General features: G+C 37.9%; 1 protein-coding gene across 2 annotated transcripts; it reads right to left on the reverse strand.

Moving 5' to 3' along the window:
* On the reverse strand, positions 82-15,165 carry LOC110407714 (DNA repair protein complementing XP-G cells-like). 2 transcript variants are annotated; one of them, XM_021415680.1, is made up of 16 exons: positions 14,991-15,165; positions 14,408-14,508; positions 13,249-13,424; positions 12,628-12,743; positions 12,443-12,535; positions 11,599-11,659; positions 10,600-10,743; positions 9,460-9,667; positions 8,268-9,209; positions 7,568-7,800; positions 7,091-7,210; positions 5,525-5,738; positions 3,974-4,118; positions 2,877-3,077; positions 2,061-2,145; positions 82-747 (listed from the first exon to the last, which is right to left on the reverse strand). In XM_021415680.1, exons 2-16 carry the CDS (start codon positions 14,493-14,495, stop codon positions 193-195), a joined length of 3,381 nt encoding a protein of 1,126 aa, XP_021271355.1. In that variant the 5' UTR covers positions 14,496-14,508; positions 14,991-15,165; the 3' UTR covers positions 82-192. The 2 variants fall into 2 exon arrangements, with proteins under 2 accessions (XP_021271355.1, XP_021271366.1); XM_021415691.1 differs by having other exon boundaries at positions 14,408-14,511.

Genomic DNA, 15,408 nt, shown 5'->3' on the forward strand with positions numbered 1-15,408 from the left:
AGAGCAATTGTAATAAAAGTACTTTTTCTTGTTTAAAATCCCTATTTAAATTCTGGACACAAAGACAATACATGACAAATGTATGATCAATAAGGATAATTTATTCTTTTTTATACCAAAAAATCATTAGAATAATTACAAAGTTTAATAAAGCCCACTTACATAGTCTGCCTTTTTTACGACTTCTTTCCTTTAAGACCTTCTCTTTTTTCTTCCTCTCTTACTCTGTGATTTCTGTTTTCTGCCCTCAAATACAGGTTTGGCAGTCACCAATACCACGTTTCCCAGTTCTTCATCCTCACCACTTGAGCTACTGCAGCCCTTTTTCTCTTTGTGGGCTGCTCTCTCAGCTTTAGAGGCCTTTTTCTTTCTTTTGCTCTTGTCTAAATCTCTGCTTTCTGATTCTTCAGCTGAGGAGTCACTAGAAGTTTCCGAAAGATGCAAATTCCCAACAAAACCACCTCCATATAAATGCTCTTTTCTGGAATCTGAACGCTTCCTTTTCTTTCCACTTTGGATTTCTGTCACCACAGCTTGATGATTTGTGCAGCCTGAAGTACTTCCCCCTTTCCTTTCCTTGTGCTGCTCAAGTTCTTTCTCCATAACAGCAGTAGCCTCCAAAATTTCATCAGCTTCTTCTTTTTCCTTTCTCTTTAGACAAGTCACAGCTCTACGTAGTCTCTGACTTTTAATAGCTTGTTTTTCATGCTGTGCTAATCTGAAGAATGAATCAATTCGAAGCTGAGTCTGTCAAAAATAAAACAGTAAAACAGCTTTGGATGTTTTTGTGACAGGAATTCAGTTGCCACCTATGTTATAGTGTAAAGCATCATAAATTAAAGCAGGATGGAAGACTAATGAAATCAGAATGCACATGGATAATAAGATGCATTATTCTAGTAATAACTGCACTTCATTATAAATTATGCAATGAAAACCTTGATAGAAATGAAATAATGGGCAAAACAAATTTTTATTGTGTGCATGATTATACTTAGAAACACAATTCTATTTTAAACCCTAATACAGAGAATCTCTGTTGTGCTGTTAAGTACGTCCTTGCAAAAACATACTTAGCTGCAAGCTGTTAAAACAACAGAATGTTTACTAAGAAGACAGTGTAAGTGCACTTCCTATTGGCAAACGCTAGTGCAACAAAACGCTGTCATTTGAATGGAGTTATTTTAACATGTACTGCTACAGTTTAAAGATTTGAGAGTAGAACTTGAAGTCAAACACAATGTTACTCAACTACAGCTAGGCTTGTTGTGTAGACTATGCTAGTCCTCTTTATTATCCCTAATACTGGCTAAGAGACAGATGCCTCCAAAGGTTGTTCTAGTCAGCCTGAAAGTATATGGATTTAACCTGTTTTGTGGTACTCTTCACTTCTCTGACTGACAGACAGAGCCTAGAAGACTGGTGTAGACTATATCTGATAACAAAAGAAAAGAATATGAGCTCAAATAAACCATTTTACAGCTGACTTTCAGAGTACCACAGCATGCATCACTATTCACTTTTAAGTTGTATGAAAGTTGACAGCACATTTATTGGTAAAGTAGATTAACAGTATAAATGGGCTCTTGATAAATGGTTCCTTCTGCACTTCTTAAGGGACGAGTGTGGTACCCAATGGTCTCTTTCACTTTACTAAAATCTTAGGGGCATTCTTATAAATCATTTTCAGAGAAAACATAATGTCTTTTAAAAGCACTAAATGTACTGGAGGTACTTGTAGTTCTATTTACATCCAGAACAGAAAAAAATCAGCAACCTGGACTTGAGGTAGGCACTCGATAAAACTTTCTATCAACTACTAAAATTACAACCTTTGAAATTAAGTAGAATGCCTCACAATAAACCCAATCACAAAGAAATAAAATCTAGAGAATCATTTAATGAATTTTACATATAAATATACATGAAGATTAAAAATATGGCCAAGTCCCAGTTTCTGAGGAATGTATTTTATAGATTATAGCCTTGCTGTTCATTTTGAAATGCTTCTCTTGCAATTTTCCAGCTAGCCTTAAGGTATACATGGCTCTGTACCTTACCTGTTGCAAGTTAAGCTGTTTTATCACAGGCAAAAGGATGTCATCTGTCTTTGTCCAAGTCCAGCCAAAGTGATCTTTACAGAATATGCAGAAAGTTAAGGAACATTAAAAAATGGCTATTGCTACTATTTTGTAAACACAAAATAAAAGTTCCTCAAATAACCAATGCCTAGAGGAAAGTTTCTTCAGAGAGAGAATACCTTAAGTTATTTAACCCAAATTATGTGGATGATTCTAATATTATGCTATGTATTTTCATCATGACATTACATTTCTATTAGTTACAGAACTCTAAAATCAGCATTTCCAGAAGCATGTCTTCATGAAAAAAATGCATTTTGGCAATGCAGTATTGTCATAGAAGACAACAACAATAAATAAACTTTATTTTTACACTTGTAAACAATGGAATTTTTGTTTACTGTTTAAAACAGTACTACCTCTGCAACAGATGCAAGTAATGACATTATTGTGAACAACATGGTGAATAAACAGGTTTTGAAACCTACTTGTGAAAGACAGTAAAGTTACAGAAGTGTAATGTCACAACAAGCTGGTCAGTTCAGCTATGAGACCCCGCATTCAGAGTGAAACAGGAGGGCAGCACAGCCACAAATGTCATGCACGTATATCTACATTTTGTTCAATTCCAGAGTTAGTATCAGTGTAGGAAAGTACGTACAGCTGGGGTAAGGAGGCTCCTCACGCAAGTGAGATGCTAAGAATTTGACACTCTGTTACTGAGGCACGCACTAGCCTTATGAACTTTAATCTGAGTATTTTTAGCTAGAAATTCCTTTTATAGTAAAAGGATATTCTCTAATCTGCTCTACGTCAGGCTTCCCCCAGGTGAATGAACCCCTTGTCTCATCCACCACAGGCTTCAGGTATGCTTCTGCCACTGCTGGATTTGGGAAACCTGAAGAAAGCTGCAGCTCCCGCAATTTCTTCTTGACTTTGGTATCACGTGGATTAGGTCTGATTTTCTTATTCTTCTGAGCCTCGTTCCACCACTCACTGAAAAACAGAGAAAAGTATTCACTTGTTCCCATAAAATGTAACTTGAAATGCCAAGAGCCACTGTGCTGTCTTAAATGGCTTTAATCAGACTCCCTACTTCAGTTACTGCATGGTATGATGTAGGAGATTTTCAAATAAAAATGGCCAAAGGGGAATAATAAGAAAGGACAAAACACGCAGTAAATACAGCCATTGTCAGCCAAGGTAGCAAACATCACCAGGATTCCTCCTAAGAAGCCAAATGGAAGGACATCCCACACGTAACAATCATTTTTTTGGAGTTTTTTTGGTATAAGAACCAAAGTAAACATAAATAAATAAATAAAAACTTCTAACCACTCTGAGCAACCTGGTCTAGTGGAAGGTGGCCCTGTCCAAGGCAGGGGAGTTGGATCTAGATTATCTTTAAGGTCCCTTCCAACAAAAAACATTCTGTGATTCTGCGATCCTGGCAATTGCCAAGACAATTGGCTTGGCACTCTTCAAACCTTGTTCTTCCCCACAGCCTACCTGTCTGTCTCTTTCCAGGTCATCCATTCCTCACTCATCAAGTCTCTTTTCTCTATGGGCAAGCTACAGCACCTTCTCACATACTCAGGGAGAAACAACCTCCACTCCACTAGGGATCCAGTTCTGCAATGAACTCAGAGGCAGTCGCACAGTTTTAAAGCTGTTCTATTGTCTTCACTAGTCTTGCTGTATCAACACATCATTTCGATTACCTGCCATTTCAAGTACCAATACAATGGAGTTACATATTTTATAGTTAACTTAGCCTCCTTGATGATGGTCATATGTTTTGTTGTATACTTAAGTAGCAGAAAAGTATATTCACTAACATCGATATTACGGAATAATAAGAAAGAAAAACAACAAAATCCAGCAAAGCATACGCGAATTTTAGGAGAGGTTCCAATCCATGTCCAGGAAATTCATTTAAGATCTCCATTGCTGTTACAAAGCCAACATTTGGGATCCCCTCAGTGTAGTCACTTCCAAGCAAGTATGCCAAATTAATTAACTTGCTTCGATCTAACCCTGTAAAAGAAAGTGCATCAACCGAACATAGCCAGTGGATTCATCGTATGTTCTCTTACAAATTAAAAATACTGTATTTTCTGAAAGAGAAACAACAAAAGAAACATAGATGCATCAACAGCTGGATTTGCTAAATTATATTCTGGAGCAGTGTCAATACACTACTGCTACCTCAAGCACCATAGCTGTATTTGCTAACTTAGCACAGTTCAGCGCATCTTGCCAAAATTAAATTGTTATAATGTAGAAACTCAGATTTCCCCAATGGTCTTTAAGAAGAGAGATTATTTTACATATATTTTTCATGTATTTGTATACATATATTTTTGCCATCCTTTTCTCATCTAATGCTGAATTTAATAACTCCTAAATCAGAAGTAAAAATATTCAAGTCCTCAGTTCCATAATATCAATGCCTCTGCTTCTTGAAAGAGTTCCCAAACTGAAAGTCATTTGCCCTGTGCAGTGCAGTTTTTCCAGCAGAAACAGCTAGAAAGAAGGAAGAACTCGCTTGACCATTTCTACATGGTACTTGGTAAGATCTTCTGAAATCAGAGTGATTTTCAGTGACTAGCTTCAGGAGTTTAGATAAAAAAGGAATATTTCTGTGGAGAAAAGGAGGGATGTGTGTCTAAGCACACATCAGAATGCTAGTCAGGATATTCACCAACTGTCAAGAAAGAAAGAATTGTTTTATATTACTTTTCAATGCATTAAACTGCAGAGAAATGTGACATGAAATAGACAATGGCTATTTTTCCAATAAATAAATAATCTGGTTTATATATTAACTAAAAATCACACGCGTGCTTTTATAGCACTTCTTCCCAAGTGAACTACAGTGGTATACCTAAAATAAGTAGGGGAAAAAAAGTTTCATTCACTTTGCTGAGAAAAGAATCCAGAGATACATTTTTCACTGCATGCTGAATTTTACATTCTGAAGGTATTAAAATACTATTTCAAAGACCATATCCCAAAAATGTCAGAGTGACTTTAAAAAGAGTTCTAGGGTGTTTGGTTTTTTTTATTACTGTCTTATTTATGCAGAATTGGCTCATATTTTCCTCAAAACACTATATGACACTACAGCTTAACAGTTCAACATAAATAGCAATAATTTCAATAGGTAGTTCTAAAACAATCAGAAAAAAAGCTGTCAACTGAAAAATGTTCTTACATAGTAGACTGGATCCCTTTTTAATCATTACGTGTCAATATGTCCAAAATAAATTTCCCTCTGGCAGTAAGAACAGCAACTCAACAATGTCTTTAGAGACTCTCCAAAGAATGCTGCATTCTATGCATCTGTTACCTGTTTCTGTAGGAAATTCAACTTCAGAAAGATATGCGGCAAAACTGCCTTATCAAAGATTGTATCTAACATGTCAATCAGTGGCCCTTACCCAGCTGGTTTTGAAAATCAACATACTGGTAATACTCCACATATTTGTTTTGACTGAAGAAATTTTTATAAACATGTCGTGCACCAAATAACCAAACATCACTATCATCAGTGATTGTCCCAGAGGTCTGATCAGTCAGGTCCAATATAGCACACTGTGCCTCTGCTTCCATAGGAGCTTCAATGTACGGAATGCCAAACAGGCGGAGAAGCTCCTGAGGGATGAAGACAAAACAGTCAATATTTCATCTGAATAATGAATTGTAATATACTTCTATGTGACTCAGAAAAGCTAAATTCACACTTAGGAGGTTTTTAATATTTCTTAGCAAATCTTAATTTCCACTAGAAAGTACTAAGCACAATTAAGTCAAGGAAAACTCCCACTTACTCAACTCAGGCAGACAGTGCCATGCAAGTCAAGCACTACTGGCTCCCACTATTACTACAGAGTTTGAGAATCTCCTATTTTAATTATACAAAAAAACTGAGTATTGTTCTTTCTATAACTGCTACTTCCACATGGACAAAAGTCCATATATCACAATTATATTTATGTGGATTCCATGAAAAAAAAGATGGAGGTTTAAAAAAGAAAAATTAGTCATCAACTTAGCTCACAAAAGCAGTAGAAGGCATATGAGAAACATGCATATCAGGCAACTAATAGCAGGCATACTACTCATACTGTGAGGATAATGTTTTGATACACGTGTATTTTGATACATTTTACACTATCTGCTTTTATATAATGCATTATTTAATTTCAGTTAAATAACTCACACACTAGGTTTACATGCAAGTATTAGTTACACAGTTCTGGATTACTTCATCTCTAGGAATTATGCTTTCCATTTATACCACCGCTCCCAATTTAGATGTAATAATCACTGCAAAACCTAATATATAAATTGTATTTAGTATATATTTGGTAAATGTATATATATATATATGCATCTATGTACTGCATATATTGTGCAGTACCATTACATGGCATGTAACATTACAAGGTACAATCTATTGTCCTTTAAAAAAATAATCTGAAGAAACAATATGAGCAAATACACAGGAAAGAAAAATTTCCATCACTTCCTAACAATCCAAATCACCCCTTTTACACAAAGACAATACAAGTGTTTATATACGCTTCAGAATTTATTCTAATAATTTTATTACATCATAGATACCATCACTAGTATACTGTATTATATAAACTCAAACACACTATTCAAGTAGTCCTTACATTGTGTTGGATTATCCTCTCAATGTTAATAGTCAAACAGATGCTACAAGCTTATGCAAATATTATTGGTAAAATTCCTTAAAAAGATCAAATTGATCCAATCTTAAAAATCTGGTACTTGAAAAATGTTGATTTATTCATAATTTTATCATTATTTTATAGTGTTATAACATTTATTTTAAATTATTGGAATTTAAGATTCATCTCAGTACTTTAAGACCGAAGAAAACAAGCTCCTAAGAGGAAGAAAAGGAAAACAGCTGACTGCAGGGGTGGGAGGGTACATTACATATTGTATCAAATTGAAATGATTCAACAAATCACCTGGCTTTCCAAGAACATTTGTCCTGTTACAGAAGAAGCAACACGCTCCTGCTGCTGTTTTTGAGATTGAAGTATATCCTGCTCAGCAGAAAGGTCATTTTCTAATTCTCCTAGTTCTTCCTGAAAAATAAAACAAAGATTTTGGTCATTTCAAACATTTTATACTTTACCTAAGAATACCCATGTCCACAACTAGTAGTAAAAGCTCCATTAATTCATGTCAGGAAACTGCCATAGCTTCTCTTATGCAGTAAATTGTAAGATCATACCCAGGTCTCCTCATCAGAGTGCTAAAAACTCACAGTTCCCCTCATTTCAGAGATTGTTTAACTGTCATCTTCAAAAAACACCCCTACAGAATTTAAGTAAACATATAAAAGTTATAAAACAGTAAAAAGTTCCCCAATAGTTTTCCTTGAAAAGTATTTTGAGACAGAGCACTTCACTATCAGCTTAAAACAAGTATCAAAGAGTTACCAAACTGATATCTTGCCACTCATCTTCTGCATCTTTACTATTATCTTCTTTTTCAGCATTCTCACTGTTTGTCAGCTGCACTTCATCAGACTCATTCAGCAAGTCCTGTGTGACAATATCATGTCTGTCTTTCTCCACTTCTGAAAGTGCTATTTTATCACCCAGTCTCTCATCATATTTAGCAGGAAATTCATCCTCATTGCTGATTATAGTATCCACTTCAATAAAGCTTCCTATAAAGGGAGAATAAAGAGCTCAGCTTCCTTCTGCCTACTTAAAAAAAAAAAATGTGTTTCAACTTATTTTTCAGTTGGGCAGTGGGTTGTTTGTTTGTTTGTTTGTTTTGGGGTTGGATTTGTTGATTTGGTCGTTCTGTTGCTTTTGCTATAAGCAATAAACAGATAGGAGAATTGGGAAACAACAAAAACCAAGTAGCTAACCATCCACATATAAGTTAACTGACTTCAAGGTATAGAAAAACAGTCTTTCCTGCTTTCCCATATTGTATACCCAGGCTTGAATGATACAACATAGCATTATGGGGAAAATGTAGCTCAGATTTTCTTCCCAATTCCAGTGTGTATGGGAATAGATGTGTTTTAAAGCTTTTCCTACAAGGAAAGAAAGGTTAAATTCAATTGACTTCAAATACAGTAAGGCTTTATTTTCTTATCTTTTTACGTGATTAAAAAGCACATACCATCAGAATCACTGTCTTCAGACTGTGACGTCCCTTCTCTTTCCTCCTTAGGACTTTCTGTTGTTGGAAGAATTTCAATTTCCTTTTGTACCTCAGATACGTTCTCTTCTGTTTGTGAATGTACTTGCTCTATATTTTTACAAATTTTCAAGCTTTCCTCAGTTTTAGATGAGTCTGCTGTTTCACCATGAACCAAAGCCCCTATGCCAGCTTGTGAAGGGGAACTGCTTGGCTTCTGAATGCACAAGTTCACATCCTTGTCTTCCAAATAAACTGAGTCTATTTTTGAACCATTTACTTCTGTGTCTACAACTTCTTTTCCTTTTCTAGTATCATCAACATGAGAGTAATTTTTATCTGTGGATATACTGGTGCCCTCGGGTGTAATATGATTTTTTCCCAATTCCTGACTCTTTTGTCCAAATTCAGTGTCCTGCATAATCACTTCGTTTGATGAATGAATTGTAGATGTAAGTATTTCTTCCTTTTCCTTAACTTCAGGAATCTGATCTTCCTCATCGGAGCTACTAAGAAGAAAATCCTTCGCTTTTGACCTTTTTGTTTGCACTCTATCACTTCTAACAGTAACAACTTCCTCATTTTCATCATCATCGTTCAGAGCTTGCTGAATTGCCTGCAGTGTTCTTGGAGACACACTGCCTTCTTCCATTACAGACCGAGCCAGGTTCAGTTGTTCTTTGTCTTCATCTCCCAGTTCTTCTTCTGAGCTGCTTTCCACCATTGCTGCCTGGATAGCAAGCAACGTTTGGGGAGAGGGCGGTGCTGTTACTACATTGTTATCTTTTTCTGTCTGCAACTCGTCAGATGCAGTTAACTTTGCATTAGCTGGAGATTCATTAATTTTTTTCAGTTCAGACCTTTCTGACGAGGGTCCTGCAGTAGCTTCCAAGTCTCTACTAGTAGCTTCTTTTGCTTGAAAACCTGAAAAAATGGGTTTATTTAAGATAAAAGGCTGTTTTATACTAGCATTCCACACCACATAAGAAAAAACATCATTTGAGGATTAATAAGCCAGTTTTCTACGTTTGTCAATCACAGTTAATTATGTCTAACAGTACAGTAAATTTCACTACGTACATCTGTAAACAATATTCAGGGCTTTTCTCAAAATTAACAGCTGCAAACTGCACATACTGAATAAAAGATTTCATAAAGTGAAGACCTGACATACCTTTTATTAAGATATAGTGAGAAGCATCTTCAGAGATTACCCTCCTAGATTCCATTTCTTTCACAAAACCGCCTTCATTCTCATACTGTGCTTGGATTTGACCCGAGTGCTGCTGATTCAACTCTTTTTCTACATTTTCTATACACCGATTGAGGTGATTTTTCTTAAGCAAACCCCTAAGCTGGTACTGGGAAAAGTCATTGGAGTCCTTCATAAAAGTTAAAAAAAAAGAATCCAAGTCAATTTAAAAAAAATGACACTAATTGCATCTTTTATGCAACGGCAATTACCATGCTCTGGAAAGCCTTTTAATGGAAGTACTTTCTTATTTCCTTTAAGTAGGTAACATTTGGCATTTACTGACTGCTGCACTCACAAGTGACAATGCTATTACTGTTGCAATACACAATAGAATTTTAAAAGATACCATTAAGGAGTTCTGAATGCTGGTTAAACACAATGAGATTTAAATGATGTGATCAACAATATCTAGCTGGCTAACAGGACCAGTCCCCATCTTAAGAACAATGTAATTATAACAGAATCCACATGTGGGTGGTTTTAAGATGCAGCCCAGCACAAAATGGTCCTTAGCTTGCCCTGAGGCACAAGCTATCATTTCATCTGATACATACTGTACTTTAAAGACTTTTGTGCTCCAGAAAGCTATTCTACAAGGAGCACTGTAGGATTCCCTGCTCATCTCTGAATGGCTTCAGTATCACATCTAAGTTACAAACATGAAGGTCTTTTTCCAGTTGCGAGCTCCCCTAACAATCTGAGAATTTGTAATTCAAGCTGTGTTCATTCTGCCTGACTTATCCACATTAGTAGCATGTTCTTTGTAACTGAACCATTGGGCATAATGCTGCTGAGGCGTGAGACGCAGCATGCTTTTTTCATTCTTGCCAAACTGAATTAGCTCTGCCAATTTTAGTAGAAATCAAGAGATAGGACACTGAATGCACACGTGGAAAGGATCTGTTAGGAGTTATTAATTCCTTGTTTCTCCTTCCCCCTCACTATAGCATTTCTCATCAAACAAAGTTGTGAGTAAAGCTTTCCAGATGTGATATTCTTATGTAAGTATTCATCTGCAGTAGAACCACTCCAGTGGCTTGACACTATTTCAAATACTACCTCTGGCATTGCTTCAAATAATGTTCTGTTTCGTTTCGTAAATTCCTTCATATCAGTCAAGATCTCATGTTTTACTTCTGGAGGCAGCTTGTTAAAATCTTCTGAATCGATATCTATAGAATGAGGGTTTTCAAATAATTCTTCCTATAAAAAATGGAAAAAATATACACATTTATTTTGTATTACAGCCTAAAAATAACAGTGAAATATTTTCATCATCCTTTCAAATTAAAAAAAAAAGCACCCTATAAAATCTTTGTTACTATTTCCTATACTGTTTGATGCGCACTATATAAGCTACAGCTTTAAAACTTGGTTTCATTCATTTTATAAAAATATATCTCATAAGAATCACATAAGCAAGTCTTACAGCCTCAGCAAGTCTGATTTCATCCTTCCAAAGAGGTTTTTGTTTTTTTTTTTTGCAAACTACTTCAAACATTGACAGTACTTCCAGGAGAGTTTATTTGATGCTTTTTTTTCCTGCTTGGATGAAAGAAAAAATAATTTTACTATTCATTATGCATACTGCTTAGCTGATGTGTTTCTTTTCTCCTCTTCCCCTAAGATCAGTGCATCAGAAAAGAATACAGAGTTTGTGAAAACTCAAGGACCAAAGCATTTCAATATCAATTTGTATTCAGATAAGTATGCAAATTCTGTTCAATATGCTCTCTTATCTGTGCATACACATGTGAAAACACGCACACATTTTATTTTTTGATACTACAGAAGAAACGCTTTCAGTCCAGAGAAAGTAGTCCAAAAGGAAGCTGCAAAAAAATCCTATTCTGCTGTGTTCAAGTGAAGAAAATTCCATTTATATTTTCAGATTAGTAGGAAATCATGGCATTCTTAAAATCAATTTGCTTGCTTGATTGGTATTGTTGTAGTAAGACCTATACCTTCAAACCCAAACATTTTAAAAAAAAAACAAAAAAACATAGCACACGAATGACAGGACAGTTCACAATAACAAGGGAATTAGGATGCATTTACCCGCAATATCTTTTTCTGGGTCATTCTTACTTCCCATTCTTTTTCTTCTTCCTCCTCCGAGCTAAAAATCACAGTGAGAAAAAAGATGTAGGTATTTCCTCAGGTAAATGAAATGTGTGTTTCAAGCAAAAGAGTATTAGCCTTCCCTTCCTGATACTTTGAAAAAAAATGACATACTTCAGCAAAGTATACACACACAAATAAAACGGCTTAGGCTGAAGGGGACTTTAGAGATCATCTAGTTACAACCCCACAGCAGTGGGCAGGGTTGCCAGCCACTAGATCAGGCTGCCCAGGATCCCATCCAACCTGGCCTTGAATGTCTCCAGAGATAGGGCATCCTCTCTGGGCATCCTGTTCCTGTGCCTCACCATCCTCTGACTCAAAAATTTCTTCCTAACATCTAACCTCAATCTCCCCTTTTAATTTAATGCCATGCCCCTTGTCCTATCACATCACATCACAGGGGACATGAACCGACATGCAGGTGCCACACACCAGCCACCCACTTGAATAATCAAGTTCATTTATTCTCATAGATGTAGCCACAAGAAGTGAGTGAGAACTTTTAGACCTCAACATGAGTTCAGGGTAGAAATCTAATCTATGGGCTGAAAGCTTGTTCTATTAGTTACTTTATAATAAATAACTAGAAGGCTTCTGGATCCAAAGATATAATCCAATCTGTCCAAAAAGAAATTGAAATAACACACAAACTGAAGATACTTTACATATTAAGAAATCATATGGGTCAAAAGTCTTCCAACATCTTCAAAAACAGTGCTTTATACTCTTATCTGAGTTTATTACAGTAATTGAAGCAATTTTTCTTAATTCTACCTACCTGTTCTTCTCTTCATCTTCTAAAGAAGGCAATACATACATATCATCAATTTCTTCTCTTCGAACTTGTGTAATACTGGGAAAAGCTTCATTGCTTAGGGAAAAAAAAAAAGACAACAGTGATTTATAGCTACATAAAACTTACCTTCCATATATAAACAAAGGCAAAATAATTTTTACTCCTGCCTTTTGCCTGTAAGAGCAGCTTTGATAGCTTGTCTCTTCAAAAATGTTCTCAAGAGTTTCTCTGTAGTTTTCCTGGAATCACTGATGGCCAACTCCTTTCTGTGTCTTCGCTTTGCCTGTGAACATAAAATACCAGTTAATTTTGCTGGTTGCTGAAGATATGCATCAAGTGAACAACTCTTAGAATTCAGCATGCTGAGCCTATGAGAAACTCCTAACTCACTCTACAAAGACACGGCCTTCAAATCCTCTAAGTCTGTGTCAGTGTCCTCTGTGGGACTCAGTAATGGTTTTCAGCTTCTGGGTACAAATGCTTGCAAGAGTAATGTCCAGCTCCATTCTGAAGTAGATGTCAGCCTTTTGCCATCATCCACCTCTCTGCAATCTGGTTGGTGTGCAAATCAAACCTGAAAATATATCAATCAAAAGGGAGCAGCTGCATGCTCCAAGAGCTGACAAAGACTGGGATTATGAAGAACATCTGCACAGCAGTGTGCTTCAAGCCCTGCACCTTCATGGCTCAGAAGTATAAGCAGAATTCAAGAAATTTTAAAATGGCTACTCAGTATCAACAGACATGCACTACATTTTGTATTGCAGTGACTCAGAAAAGGTACATACCAAGGTCTGCCTCTTCAGAAGTGGTGCCTCCCCATCAAAAACAAAGACAGGCCGAATTCGAAAGAACAGCAACTTGCAGAGTCGATTAAATAGAGTGAGGAGATGAGCGTTTTGTATAGAATTACCACGATGATCTCTGACTCCCTTTACTGCCTGGTTCAACCAAATACTGATATCTTAAAGAATGGTTAAGAAAAGATAACGTGCAATTTCACATCTGTATCATATTAACAGTTTCTATACAGTGCAGATTTGACTGAGTGGCTCACTGTTCCATGCTTGGCCTACTGAACCCACTGTTATCCAAATACTTGTGAACTTCAGAGAAGAATAAATCCTTGCTTCTCTTGCCCTGGACAAAGAGTAAAATTGAAACTCCTGTGCAGCAAGCATTATCTCGTCAATAACGTTTATAAATAAACGAAGGGTAACTTATTTCCACATCTTTCTAACACTTTTCTAGCATTTAACCAAGCGTATACTATAGGAAAACTCATATAAAAGTTACAAACAAATATTATAGAATCATTTGAGTCAGAAGGAACCATTAAAGGTCATCTAGTCCAACTCCCTGCAATGAAAAGGGACACTTACACCTAGATCAGGCTGCTCAGAGCCCTTTCCAGACTGACCTTGAATGTCTCCAGGGACGGTGCACCTACCACCTCTCTGGGCAACCTGTTCCAGTGCTTCACTACCCTTATAATAAAAAACTTTTTCTTTATTTCCAATCTAAATCCCACTAAAAATGGTTTTAGTTTGAAACAATTTCCCCTCGTCCCGTCACAAGAGACCTTGCTAAAGTCTGTCCCCTTCCTCTTTATAGCCCCCCGATAGGGCCGCTCTCAGGTCTCCCCAGAGCCTTCTCTTCTCCGAGCTGAACAGCCCCAGCTCCCTCAGCCTGTGTTCCATCCCTTGGATCATTTTTGTGGTGCTCCTGTGGATGCACTCGAACAGGTCCACATCTCTCCTGCGCTGAGGACTCCACATCTGGACAGAGTACTCCAGGTGAGGTCTCCCCAGCACAGAGTGGAAGGGCAAAACATCAAAGTATTGTCACAATTTAAAATTTAAAAAAGCTGTTCATGTGGAATTAAGTGAAGTGGCCTGAATAAATTTTCTCACAAATTTGGATCCTTAGCCTTACTTTAAAGGATACCAACAGCAAGAATTTTTCCTTCTAGCGTTTCTGGGTTTATAGGTCTTCCAGTGCACTCCAGCAGTTTCCAAAGTCCTTGAACTCCCATTGTCCTTTCTTAGCTACTTTGAGAGAGAAGAATCCATGAGGCATAATTCAAAGTAGAACCCAAAGACTGTACGAACCACTGAAGTTTTATTAGTGAAAACTCAGAGCACTACGACCACAAACAGAAATAACCAAGAAAATCCCACGTCACCAAGACTGAAGCAGGGTTTTATTAAAAGCCATCTGCTAAAGTAACTCAGCACCACAAGTACTGCGGTGGAGAAGAGGAGCTCAAAGGAGATGCGCCTTCTGTCAAGTCGTGCTGCGGAGGGCAGGCCCACCCCCACGGGACCCGGCCGTCAGACCGTTGCAGAAGCCGCGAACACGGCCCCGCCGCTTCGGATGAACTCCCTCAGGGTTTAACACATGAGAACCCCCAGAAGTCGGTCAAGCGCGACACGGGTCTGCGGTCCCCGCGGCCGCCCGGTACCGGCTAACCGGTCTGCCCCAGCGAGGGACTAAACCGCCCTCGGGCAGAGCGCGCAGCACTGCTCACCTGCGGGGCCGCGCACGCAGCGGCGCAGGAGGAGCCCAGGGGCGGAGTCCGACGCGGGAGGAGGACGCCCGAGCCACGCCAAGAAGCCCCTCGCCCTGTCGCGTCCCCCCGCTGCGAGGCGGGCATGCGCGCTCACCGACCTGCCGCGCTGCCCGCCGGGAAGGGCGGCTCGCGGGGTGGAGCCGGGCGCCATGATGGGCGGGGAGGCACCGCCCCCTACGGCTCTCGCTAGGGGAGGGAGCTCAACCTTCTAAAAAGAGCTGATTTCCCAGTCCAAAATCAGCTTGCAGAAATAAAGGTTCACCTGAAAAGTGCCTACATTTTCAAGAGCTTTGTTCAACCACCAGCCTGCAAGCTGGAGGAAGCTAAGTATTTCAAGGGTATGTAGCCTTCTGAACAAAGCAGTCCTGACCCCAGG

The sequence above is a fragment of the Numida meleagris genome, chromosome 1 (assembly GCF_002078875.1).
Source record: "Numida meleagris isolate 19003 breed g44 Domestic line chromosome 1, NumMel1.0, whole genome shotgun sequence".
NCBI lineage: Eukaryota > Metazoa > Chordata > Aves > Galliformes > Numididae > Numida > Numida meleagris.

What these genes read in the sequence shown, in the direction of transcription:
- LOC110407714 (XM_021415680.1), bottom strand. Translation starts at nt 14,495, where the DNA reads ATGGGAGTTCAAGGACTTTGGAAACTGCTGGAGTGCACTGGAAGACCT. An exon ending in AGGAAAAATTCTTGCTGTTG is followed by an intron (nt 13,425 to 14,407) that starts GTATCCTTTAAA and finishes CCATTCTTTAAG; the next exon opens with ATATCAGTATTTGGTTGAAC. An exon ending in GAAGATGAAGAGAAGAACAG is followed by an intron (nt 11,660 to 12,442) that starts GTAGGTAGAATT and finishes TGTGATTTTTAG; the next exon opens with CTCGGAGGAGGAAGAAGAAA.